General features: G+C 37.0%; 1 protein-coding gene and 1 long non-coding RNA gene across 2 annotated transcripts in view; both read left to right on the top strand.

Moving 5' to 3' along the window:
- LOC140167410 (uncharacterized) overlaps nucleotides 1-1,701 on the top strand; it is a 28,490-nt gene extending 26,789 nt beyond the window's left edge. The window contains exon 3 of the long non-coding RNA XR_011861056.1: nucleotides 1,581-1,701. This is a non-coding gene — a long non-coding RNA (uncharacterized lncRNA). The remainder of the gene's footprint in view (nucleotides 1-1,580) is intronic.
- A 39-nt stretch (nucleotides 1,702-1,740) lies between these two features.
- On the top strand, nucleotides 1,741-7,398 carry LOC140167399 (adhesion G protein-coupled receptor E3-like). The gene is given in 3 exon segments (XM_072190709.1): nucleotides 1,741-3,511; nucleotides 3,514-4,074; nucleotides 6,237-7,398. Coding segments are annotated over 3 exon segments (2,853 nt in total). The 5' UTR covers nucleotides 1,741-1,867; the 3' UTR covers nucleotides 6,885-7,398.
- Nucleotides 7,399-13,576: the final 6,178 nt, after the last annotated feature.

Raw genomic sequence — 13,576 nt, 5'->3', positions numbered from 1 at the left:
CCTTAATCGTTTAACTTTACTTCGTCAGTTCGTACGTTCAATATTCTTGATTCTATTTAAAATTGTCAAACGGACACATTTTGTGCATTTCGGTTCGTCTGGGGCTCATTTACTTACGTGAATGATTTTTATCAGGCTAAAGATCCCTCCGTTACAGGAGAGTGGTTTTGAATAGTTCAACGGTACGATCACGCCGTATAAATCGCAACCTCTATAAATAATCACTCAGGACGCCACACGAGCATGATATGGGAAGCACGATGGTCCAATGGTTAGGGCGCGAGCTTCATAATCGAAAGGTTGTGGGTTCGAACCCCCACCGCGGCCAGTGTGTTGCGTCCTTGGGCAAGACGGCTTAATTCCCAATTGCTTCACTCCACCCAGGTGTAAAATGGGGAGCTGCTGGGGTAATCACAATCTAAGTCAGCTGAGAGTACCTGCGCATCAGTTGCGGACTTGTGGAAGCGGAAATGATTCTGATATATCCTAATGGCAGCGGAATAATTGTTGAAGTGTGCTGGTACTTAGGTGTAGCGCACGTTAAATTACCGACATTTATAGTCGTGCTGGAAGTCGATTGATACATATTGAAATCAACACAATTCTTATTTATCTATTGATCTGTTTATTTATTTATTATTTATTTAAGCATGCAGGATAGCTCCTTCAATTTTAAGACACTTATTTTCAAGGACGCGCTGCAGCAAATAATATACAATTCTTATAGAGTAAAAACATTTATTTTAAAAATTACAGTCATACAAAGCTATACAAAATTACATTCAAGTACAAAGATTACATGTTTTTGTATGATGCAACTCTTCCATACATCCACGTATGCAATATTATTTTATGTTATTTTGTCGATCCTATAATACTATTTTGCTTCTGAGACACCTTGCTTTAAAATTCATTTTATCCAATAAGTCCTCAGTGGCGTAGCTAAGGGAAGCAAAAAGGGCATATACCCTAAGCGCTTTTGTATTATGCGCCGAATCGACCAATTTAGCGACCATACACTGCAAAACAAATGTTTATATTTAAACATATAGTATGTATTTAGAGTGACACTTATTGAACATATATCTATTATTATTAACATAACTTAATGTTAATCATAACCATGATAACGAAGTTCCAACTCACTCGTCTTTAAATATAAACATGTGTTTGTTGTATTGTAGATCGAATCTACGCCCCCTCCAAGCGGTGAAAGTCTAAATTTTTGCGCTCTTTGTGCGCATTTCAACATCAACATTGATCAATAGTCATTTGAAAGACCGTTACGTACCGAAATTCAACTTCATTTATAAATATAACCAAAATTAGTTTTATTTGTGCAAATTTTCGCGCGCTCCGTCCATAATTGTTTCAGGGAATGAGGGTGGGGAATTCCGGGGGACATTCTGTATGTATCCTTGCCTCCGGACGCCATAACCCCTAGCTACGTCACTCTAAGTCGTAGAGGTAAGCGGCTGCAACATTTTAAGCAATATTAAAAGTAACAAAAATTATACTCTACTGATTCATCATAAATCTACTATCTATAAGACATTTTTGGTTTGCAATCTCTTTTTCAGATGAGTATCTATACGTAGGGGATGGAGACCTTACTGTTCCACTCTGTCAGAACCGCCATAGTTCCTGCATGGAAAGACCATGTGGCGAATTTGAACCCCTCTGTTACTGCTCTCCATTGTGCCATTTTTTTTTTTTTTTTTGCGTTGGATCTTTATCCACATCAACATGTTACGACGTAACTAGTTTTGATCGAATCACTGCCAACATAGAGTCTAATGGGTACTTGCCATCAGATTTGTCATGTGTGGATCCCGTAAACAACGAAGTACCGTCGTTTGGAATACAGATGGTAACAACTTGCAAGGCGACCTTTAACGATAAAGAGGTTGTCCGTAGATGTCTAGATATAAGACAAGATGATGCATATGCTTCCACTCCGGTCACAGATGGACAAGGTTTTACCTTCAGGAATGTCTATTGCGCCTTATGTAACTACCGTGATACCAGTGACGTTAGCAGCTGGAATGCCGAATATCTTTGTGACTTTGGCAACGAACCTGACACATACTCATGGAATATGTCGCAAGTGGTGCAACATATGAAGTCACAATGCAAAGTCAAATATTACCCTCCAGTCAATCAGGTATTAATTGACGTTGGGTTGTCAAAAAGAAAATGCTTGAATATTCCACCATCACACCTGATTGACGAAAGTCGATGTCAGTTCTCTCATCCGGCGTATGATGAATGCTCTGATTATACAGCTTATATACAAATGTCTTCGTCAGAGTCTCAAGTCTTGTTCTTCAAGAATCCCCACTGTCTCATGTGCTTTCATAATCTGACTAGTCTAAATGGATCAATGTACCAGAACTTAATTTGTGATCCATTTTATTTTCCAGGTTACAGTGAATTACCTATGATGACCCTTTACCCAGGAATAAGCCATACAGGGTTCCTAACGATTCCGTTGTCGGTTTTGTTTGATTTCAGAAGTTCGAGTCAGGTTCAGATTACGGAGGGTTTTCAGCAGTTTGTAACACTCGAAGTGTCCTTTGAATGTTCGATAGGGCAAGCTTATGATCCGTTTCAAAGTAGGTGTCGCCAGTTAATTTGTCCACCCGGGATGCAGTTAAACGGCAACGAATGCATCTATACCTCCTTCACGAATGTAGAATGCGACACTAGCGGGCAAATCAATGCTACGATGTTGATCGAATCGCAACATCATGACGAGTTTGGTATGAAAAACACATCATCGTGTTCTTATTCTTTAGACAAGGTATTAGGCGAGCAACTTAACCTGGTCAAAACCCAAGCCAACAGACTCATCGCCAATGACTCGGAAAGGTTGGTTTCATCAGTTATTGTGGCTGCTGAAGATATCAAGATACTTGAAGACAACGTAGACAGACATATTGCCGCCTTGACATCAAGCACTGAAGAGAACAAACGCTGTAATGTGTCAGAGATTCAACTTCATTTCGTTTGCAATTCAAGTGCTATCGCTGATGACTGCAGCGGTGAATGGCATATAGAAGATATATCAAGTGATGGTCTGGGCCGCCATATTGATGACGACTTCCAGGTTCATTTCTCTTCCCAAAATGTTCTACTTCAAATTAAGTACACACGTACAGGAGAAGGTTACTTCAACAAAAGCATCTTAATCAAGCGATGCGTTATGAAGGCTCGTCATGCTAGCTTGGAGTGTCCACTCGTATCCTTTCCAATCTCATTTTTTAGAACTTCTCCTACTGGCGATGGTTGGTTAGAATTTATTCCAACGGGAGATTTGTTTAGTCCAGATAAATATACCAAACCGTCTGCTGATGAGATTCAAATCTGTTCTGACTTCACCATTGGAAAACATCCCGTATCCAAACCCAATGTTGTTTCCCATTCTTCCGCACAGAAGAACATCACTCTTGTTGGTAGTATCTTGTCCCTTATCGGCTGTTCTATCACTTTTTCACCATCTGTTTTTTCAGGACTCTTCGCAATCGAGTCAGTCCTTTACTTCTAAATTTTGTTGTTGCGGTTTTCCTGGCTCAATTATTCTTCATTAGTGGTGGGCATCAAACTCAGCACCCGGTGGCGTGTGCAATTGTTGCAATGTTTCTTCACTACTTCTGGCTGTCCACGTTTTCTTGGATGAACGTCTTAGGGTTTGATCTTTTTCTAACATTTGGGTCACCAGACAACCTGAATGCTCCGAGACAATTGGAGACTATACAGCTTATTTGGTATCCCATATTCGGATGGGGTTTCCCATTGTGTGCTGTCATTCCAACCATTGTCCTTCATTGTTGCCAGTGTACCATTGTTCGGTATGGAAGTGAAGCAGCTTGCTGGATCAGCAACGGTTGGGCAAACTTGTTGTGTTTTGGTTTGCCGGCAGCGGTGATGCTGTCAGCTAATATAATCTTTTACATTGGCGTGGTTTGGGGAATTCATTCGTCCAGTGCCCCTAGTGGCATGAACAATGCCAACATCCAAGCAGCTCAGGCTCACGGAAGGAAGATAGTAAAGCGTCTTCTGATATACGCCAAGGTAATACACGAGTCCATTTACGTTTGAGTTAGACAAAATTGGAACATCAATGTTTTTGTTGTAAGGATCTCAAAAAGACACCCCAATAAGATATCAAAAAATGAGAAAAAAGGAAAAGGAAATAAGGAAAAAAACCTAATTTGCATAAAACAAAAATGGCCGCTTATGTAGGGCTCAGATTTCAAAATAGGTCGATTCTGGGTAAAGCTCATACCAATGCATGCCTCTTGTTATTAGTATTCAGAAAAGTATAGTAACTATTTTGACCTATCTCCGATGTATAGTCAAATGTCACATTTTGGCCTCCACCATCGTCCTGACAGTTTCGTTATGTCTTGAACGATATACATCTTCAGAGTGATTGGTATCCCATCATGCTCTGTGCTGGTGGTAACATTGTATAATTATCTACAAACCTGATGATTCTCTTCACCAAAATCAAAAATGCTCCAATTTTGATCAATTAATGGTATGAAATTGTTTCACTTGGAACAACATTTTAAATAATAAAGAATAGTTTGCATATATCTCATGTGTTTTGTTACCTGGGTAACAGCACGAAATTGTTCAAGGTTAACATGATTCAATGGGCTTTTGACCTTTCTTGCATTTGCCCTGCAAAAACATTGGTGTTCAAATTTTTCCAGGTATATTATTTTACTTAAATTTGACTAGTCTATAAGACTATAATATTCCCCTATTGAACAAATACATCTTTAGAAAATAATATACTTAGAAAGGTGAATATCTTAGCGTGAATTAAAATGGGTCTTCTAGATTATAATTTCCAACAGTTTTTATATTCTTTGATGCTTTTTAATAAAAATCGATTTTAAAGATTTTGATGAGCTACCTTAGCAGCAAACTCAGGTTAAAGATAATGTCAGCATTTCACTTTAGGGGGCTGTCATTTTCTTCAGAAGGGGGGGGTCATGAATATACTATTGGTCATAGAATTTTCAGACCAAAAATAGGGGGGGGGGGTATATTTATTACACCAAAAATAAGGGGGTTATAGAATTATTAAGGACTGGTGACTCAATATTTTCTCGCGCTGTGCGCGCATTCCTTTTAACTTAAAAAAACTTTAATCAAAATTTGCGCGCAATCTTTAGTTATATAGGCCTAATGTTAAATTTTTGCGCGCGGAGTGCGTCTTATTCACACTTACGATCCAAATTCTAATACACACCGCGCACTGTTTTACACTAAAATTTGTCTTGAGCCTGTGTAGGCGGAAGGGGGGAGGTCATAAAATTTTCGAACAGAGATAGGGGTCATAAAAATTTAGCCCGCGATAGGGGTCATAAAAATTGACTCAGGCCACCGACATATTCATGACTACCACCTTCCGATGAAAATGGCATCCCCCTTAAATATTAAGTGACTGTATGATAAAGATTAAAATTCAGCAGCCACAATATGCAAGTTTGCTGCTTAAGTATTTTAGCAAAACTTTACATGTTTCAAGCGTATTTTGGCACAATTTGACATTTCCAATGCATCGCAAGTTCCCACTTATTAAGGACTGGTGACTCAATATTTTCTCGCGCTGTGCGCGCATTCCTTTTAACTTAAAAAAACTTTAATCAAAATTTGCGCGCAATCTTTAGTTATATAGGCCTAATGTTAAATTTTTGCGCGCGGAGTGCGTCTTATTCACACTTACGATCCAAATTCTAATACACACCGCGCACTTTTTTACACTAAAATTTGTCTTGAGCCTGTGTAGGCGGAAGGGGGGAGGTCATAAAATTTTCGAACAGAGATAGGGGTCATAAAAATTTAGCCCGCGATAGGGGTCATAAAAATTGACTCAGGCCACCGACATATTCATGACTACCACCTTCCGATGAAAATGGCATCCCCCTTAAATATCAAGTGACTGTATGATAAAGATTAAAATTCACCAGCCACAATATGCAAGTTTGCTGCTTAAGTATTTTAGCAAAACTTTACATGTTTCAAACGTATTTTGGCACAATTTGACATTTCCAATGCATCGCAAGTTCCCACTTAAGCTTATTAGACTCAGAACTCGCTGAAATGTATTTTTTAGTATGTTAATAGGAATGAAGTTTAAGCTGATGTATTACAGAAATATCGGTCCCATACTTATTTTGTTTGATTTCAAAATCTATCCCATGCTTTCCTCCATGCAGATATCCATCCTGATGGGATTCACCTGGATATTTGGTTACATTGCAAGCTTCACTGATAACGATGCCCTCTGGTATGTCTTCATCATCTGTAATTCATCTCAAGGATTTCTAGTGTTCCTAACAAACACATGCAATCGACGTGTTTACGAATGTTACAAGAACAAAATACGTGGACACGGAAACAGAGTCGGAGCAGCCGGCGCAAATATGCCTCATCAGCCACCACGGCAACACGGCCAGGCATTCGCTCCACATAAGTTGCCAATGGAGAATGACGGATTACATGCCGAGGTTCAGCAGAAATTAGAGAGACCCGGAGTGAAGGATTCCAGATATCAAGCTTGGGACAAATTTCCCAAAACGGAAAGTAAACCTGCGCAGCAGTTTGATCCTGATCTGACTCGACCGCATTCAAAGAATTTCATAGGGACAACACCACCATCTGATTTTAAAAAGCAAAATGAGGACGTAAAGGTACAGGGTGAAAGATCTGGTGCATCTTCTCTGCTTGATGATGACGACGATAAAGACGACAAAACTAATAACAAGCGTGATGCCGCTAAGACATTCACTTCTGCTGATGATACTGGCTACGTATCCGGATCAAGGAACATTATGACAGTCTCTGAACTGACTAGTGATCAGTAGTAACCACATTCCTGTAATCTCCGTTATAGATTGCAGGGACAAACATGCCTTCACAGAAGACGAAATCCAGGCAATTCAGAAATGAAATAGTAGAAGCTAGTAGACCAAAGAACAATTCTGTATAACGTGAACTTGTGATAAAAATGTGTTGGACTGGATGGACTGACAACATGGTGATATAAGTCGACGTCGAAACTGACTGCGAGATCTTTTACAACTAATGAGTGTCACGACATTCATTGTAAAGTTATTAGCACTGGCTCAGTGCTGTCTGATACCCTCAGAGATAGCCTTACTATTGTCACTGATTAGGCTAAAAAGTAAACATGTAAATACATTTTTATATCTTTACACATGCAAGATTTTTGTGAACCCGAATTTAAAATCTTAAACTGTCTTATCATATAATTCGAGCAAGACAATTTGCTTATTTGAACGTATTTCCAACGTATTTTACCTTTTTTGGGCGTAATACAGAAACGGTGCCGAAACATCTGTGCCAAAAATTGCTACTCCCCCCCACCTGCCACCCCCCCCTTCTACCTGCAAAAACGCTTGCCCTCCCCCCTTCTGGCCTGCCAAAAAAAAATCTCCACCCCTATAATTCACCACCCCGGGGTACACATAATTGTTGCACCATTCCTTAATTTTGTGGTTGCAAATTTAACATTTACCAATCGTAATGTTAAATATCATATTCAACAAAACAAGAAAAAACATCTATAACAAAGAAAAAGGAAAGGGGATTTTGTTCAAGCACGCCAGAAGGTCGAAGATAAAAATTTAGATAAGTTGCACATGTACATATTGGTTTAATACATTAATGCACATGTATGGTAAATTTACTTTGTTTAAAATATCATATTAAACAAAACAAGGAAAAGTATATTGCACATGTACATAATTGGTTACATAAATGCAAAATGCATATTAAATTGTTCAAAATCACTTGTCAAAACCAAACGTAATGTTGAATATCATATTCAACAAAACAAGAAAAAACATTCATGACCAAGAAAAAGAGAAAAGGGATTTTGATCAAGCACGTCAGAAAGTTGAAGATAAATTTTAGATATGTTGCACATAATATACATACCGTAAAGGTTCGCCTAATGGCACACCTGGGCTCCTTTGCCTTGGGGTAAATTTCATGTACAAATAGAGAGCTCCCTCCTGTATAAATCCCAACAAGAATTAAGGGTATGTGCCCTTATTTGCCGGTGGGATTTTTATGGGAGAGCAATTTTAGTTTTTGTCTAAAATTCCAGTTATGTCAAGGGAACCCATTTCGCCATTAGGCGAACGTTTACGGTATTGGTTTAATACATTAATGCACATGTATGGTAAATTTACTTTCTTTAAAATATCACATTCAACAAAACAAGAAAAACTATGTTGCACATGTACATAATTAATTGGTTTCATGAAGTTGCTTTGTTTAGTCATGTAAAGCCTTAAAATTTGGTTATTCTTTGCCAAATATTTATAAAATATTATTAGCAACAACTGCCAGGAAAGTCTTTTGGTCATTTTAAGCCAAACTAATGAGGTAAAATGAAAGAAAAATCAGTTTCTAAGAGGGTCGTTCAAAACGTTCTACCTCCACCATCACGTCTGTGTTTCTTACGTCCCAGGATATTGAAATTACCATGATTATACTCTCCAATCTTGGCTACAAAATAAAGGTTATTTAGTTAAAATGTGATTTTGGCTTTTAAGATGTGTTGGTTAAAGTGAATATAGTGGAAACGGTTAAAAACTGAAGTCAAAAATTCAAAGATGCATCATATTGTAGCTTTGGATAATCTCCATAAAAATGTTTTTAAGACGCGGTTGTCCGAATGCTTACTCAGGATTATTTTGTTCCAATTTGAGCTCCCTGACATGTCTTAGGACTTCAAAACAAAATAAAACATGTTTTAGGATATGAGAAAAAACATCAAAGGGTGCAACAGACACACAAATGTTAGTGAAATTTCTACAAGACCACGTTTAAGGGTAATTCGTAGTTATGTCCTTATTTTAAGCAATGGATGCATGCATCTGGACATGGAATTACGGTAAGATGAGCAGTTTGTCAATAACCTTGTATATACTTACAAAATACAAAAAAATGTGCATACGACTTATTATGGTTGCAAATTTAATATTCACCAATCGTAATTCCAAAATGCTATTCCATCTTTCCAGAGCCATCTTTCATTGCTTCAGAATCAAATGTCAAAACCAAACGTAATGTTGAATATCATATTCAACAAAACAAGAAAAAACATCCATGACAAAGGAAAAGGGGAAAGGGATTTTGTTCAAGCACGCCAGAAGGTCGAAGATAAATTGTAGATAAGTTGCACATGTACATATTGGTTTAATATATTAATGCACAATTGCACATGTATGGTAAATTTGCTTTGTTTAAAATATCATATTCAACAAAACAAGGAAAAGTATATTGCACATGTACATAATTGGTTACATAAATGCAAAATGCATATTAAATTGTTCAAAATCACTTGTCAAAACCAAACGTAATGTTGAATATCATATTCGTTATTTGTTTAGTCATGTAAGGCCTTTTAAAATATATAATTTCAATCAAATTTTAATTTGGTTATTCTTTGCCAAATATTTAATATAAAATATTATTAGTAACAACTGTCAGGAAAGTTTTTTGGTTATTTTAAGCCAAACTAATGAGGTAAAATGAAAGAAAAATCAACCATCACATCTCTGTTATCTTACATCTTAGAATATTGAAATTACCATGATTATACTCTTAAATCTTGGCTACAAAATAAAAGTTATTTAGTTAAAATGTGATTTTGGTTGCTAAGATGTGAATGTTAAAGTGAATACAGATTTGGTACGCTGGAAACGGTTAAAAACTGAAGTCAAAAATTTAGTAAGCATCATATTGTAGCTTTGGATAATCTCTATAAAAAATTTCTTTTAAGATGCGGTCGTCCAAATGCTTATTCAGGATAAATATTTTGTTCCTATATGAGCTCCTCGACATGCCTTGGGACCTCAAAACAAAATAAAACATGTTTTATATGAGAAAAACAGGGTGCAACAGACACACAAATGTTAGTGAAATTTGCCCGATACAAGACCACGTTTAAGGGTAATTCGTAGTTACGTCCTTATTTTAATCAATGGATGCATCTTGACATGGAATTAAGGTGAGCAGTTTGTCAATAACCTTGTATATACTTGAAAAATATTTTAAATTTTTTTGCATACGACTATTTGATTTTAACTTATGATCCAAATAATACGGTTCTCATGACATACCTGGCATATTGACATTCTTTAGTAATTAGACATTCTTTAAGTGATTATGAATAACCACTATCTAAGGCCAGCGCCCTGATGACGTCGGGAGAACATTATGTTACTTTCATCACTTTCCGAATACAAAATTGTATATCATTCATAATGTGGTTTTGCATGATTTCTTAAAGGAAGCTACCGCCACATCATCTTCTTAAGATTAATAGTACAAGCAAGGTGAATGTATCACAGTAAAACAATAGAGATGAGTTCTACGAAAGTGAGAGTTTCCTGCATGCTGATTGGATGGTTAAGTTGGATGTGAGTGATGTGAGTTAAGAAATATGTTTTGAGAGTTAGTTTTGGAAGTTGCAAAAGGAGGATCACAAATAAATATCACAGTCAAGCAAAAGGAACATTAACGTTGTATTTTTATTGTAAATTAATCGAGTCTCTACCTGAGTTAATTCCCCAGACCATCATCAACACACCTCATTTAGCCTGGTTATACATGTATGCACTAAAATTTAACCAAAAAAAATCGCCGCCAAAAAGGCGGCGAAGAAAAAATTGTCGCCAAAGGCAGTGAAAAAATAATCCACCGCCTTCGGCGCGCCGCGAAGGCGAAAACAAATCCGTCTGGCTCAAACTCCTATGCCCCCACACCTAGGGTGAATCTGAAAAAGATGAAATTTCGATTTTATTTTTAATGGGCTACCCTCTCATTTGGTACATTATGGTTAAAAAACATCAATCGCATGAAAATTTTTTATACGTTTTAGAGGTCCCTACCGAAATTTTGTGTGTGAAGTCAATGTGATTTTTGAGGTGAATCTTTTTCTCTTTGTTTTCACTTTCAAAAAGTCAGATCAGATAGATACCAAAAGACTGTCACATATTTTTAACATGACAAATTCTTTTTTATAATCATGGATATCTGTATAAGAATAAAGTTAATTTCAACATTTCAATGGACTATTTCAATATTATGTAATGGAGATACAAACTAATCAGAGCAAGGCCTAAAAAAATGTTCACTTTGACACTCCAGTTCAATTGCCTGGTAGCATAATGCCACATTACACAATACATAAACATTTTAATGTTAGAAATAGCAAAAACATACGAATTTTTCAAATGGCCAACTACACACTGGCTGTTGAATAAACTGTTGTCACCCTCATTTTGCCCTTTTTACAATGCAGTTTTTTTTTTTTTTTATTGATTTAGGGAAATTTTAGATCCCGAATTTCAATAACTCTCTGATGACACAAGTTTTTAAGGAAATATTTCAGATAAATATTAACTTTATAGTACTTTGTTGAAAATAGTTGAAATCACCATTGACTTTATGTGCAAAAATAAAATGCTCGGTAGGGACCTCTAAAATGTGTTCAAAACGTATAATTTTTTTCATGCGATGTTTTTTAACCATAATGTACCAAATGAGAGGGCAGCCCATTAAAAAAATCTAAATTTCTTCTTTTTCAGATTCACCCTACCCCCCCCCCCCGAGAATCTAATGGTGCGGCCCTAAGCCCACCGGTAGGCTAGTTAAATTAATAAAAATAAGCGGTTAACTCACCACTAATTCCAACAGAACCATTAAATCAACATTTATTTCAGAAAAGCATATTTAATATTAATAACACATTAAAAGTCCCCGAAAATAGTGCTTAATTTGCATAAATACAAAATGGCAGCTTATGACGGTGAAATTTCAAAGTTGGTCAAATCTTTTAAATAAAACCATACCAATGTATTGCTCTCATCATAAGGGAAAAGGTACAGTTTGACGTGTCTCCAACATACAGTTCTCGAGTTATAGGCAAAAATGGGTCAACAGACGTCTAGTGTTGAAAAATGCTCCAATAATAATCCACCTGGTCTCAAATTGTACCTTTTGCAAAATGAATCAATTTGAGGAAAGTTGCATAACAATTAACAATTTGTTTTGGATGCATTGTTACATAATGTAACATCACAAAATAGGTCAATTAGGGGATTTTAGATGTGTAATTAAGTATGCTTTTATGAAAAGAATGGTGATTAAATGGATTCTGTTGCAATTAGTGGTCAGTGATTTCATACTTTGACTGGCCTATCGTTACTTAATTGATTTGATTAGTTGTTTGATAGTTATGCATGGTAGGGGGGAGGGGGGAGTGTTCCCCGGGGAGTGTTCGCCCTATATTTTTCTGACCAGCCTAGCGATGTCAATTTTAAGGTAATAGGGATGACCTGATAATAGCCCACGTGAAAGCCCTTTGTCTTAGCTATACGGCCACAATCCCAGAATTATATGCCTTGCAATTTAGCAACAGGATATAGCAAACAAAAAGGTTTTGCAAAGTGGCGAACTTGCCCCATATTGGGGCAGGTTCGCCCATATGGTGGAGGGGTAAGTTCGCCCTAATCACAATAAATAACAATAACATATTCCATGCAAACATTTGATATGCATGGGTAAACCTTTAATGATAGGCCTAATGAAATTAGACCTCTCAGATGCGTGTAGATGAGATGTTGATTAACGTTATAGTACCTGCCGGCCTATTCAGGCGACGTTATTCTTGGCACTTACGCTAGCTCCGCCGCGTGATGCAACTCCCTATGTCATTTTTAAAATTGCACGAATTTCCAAATAACGATTCCTATGCTCACGATGAATAAACTTTTGATACTCAAATTTGTTATCAACCTTCGAAGGAAAGTGTAGCCCATAGAAAATTATTATATAAATAAAAAAAAGTGGGTAATGGTGAATCCAACGGACGAGGACACAAAACACATCAAGGATCAATAAATGATACAAGAGGATACCTTGAATATAAACAACAGAAAGGAAAACGAGCAAGGTACATCAACTTGATGTGGGGAAACAAGTAAAATACAGACTAGACAATATGCAGGGGAGGGGGGGGGGGGGCAAAACCAGCAAATGTAGGCATAGGAAGTAAGCAAAGTTCGATAGCCAAAAATTACCAGTTCCAAGGCTCACAAAAGTGCTAAACCTGCAAAAACAACAAGGATCAATGGTAATACAAAACTGCACTAGAACAAGTGATGAAAATCACTGTGCATATAAACAGACACGCTAAACCAAACATCCAGAGTAGGCACAAAACAAGCAAAGTTCGATGGCCAAAAATTGCCAATTCCAGAGAAAAGTATAGGCCTATAAATACTTTTTCCATAAACTCATCAGACTCTGACTAAATGGGGATGGGACTAGTGGCGACTTTTTAATTTGACTATGTTTACTATATAATATGTGGCAGAAGAAGCATTTTGAAGGTATTTGGTTAAATATCGGAAATACCCCCTTAATAACATTTGACCCCAATTCTGTTTAAACCATATGGGCACTGGATATAGCCGATACATATGTGCAAGTTGCGTAATTATAGGGTGGTAACCGT

The sequence above is a fragment of the Amphiura filiformis genome, chromosome 1 (genome assembly GCF_039555335.1).
Source record: "Amphiura filiformis chromosome 1, Afil_fr2py, whole genome shotgun sequence".
In the NCBI taxonomy this organism is placed as follows: domain Eukaryota; kingdom Metazoa; phylum Echinodermata; class Ophiuroidea; order Amphilepidida; family Amphiuridae; genus Amphiura; species Amphiura filiformis.
Note: the sequence above shows the minus strand (reverse complement) of the source record. Positions and strands in the feature narration are given on the sequence as shown.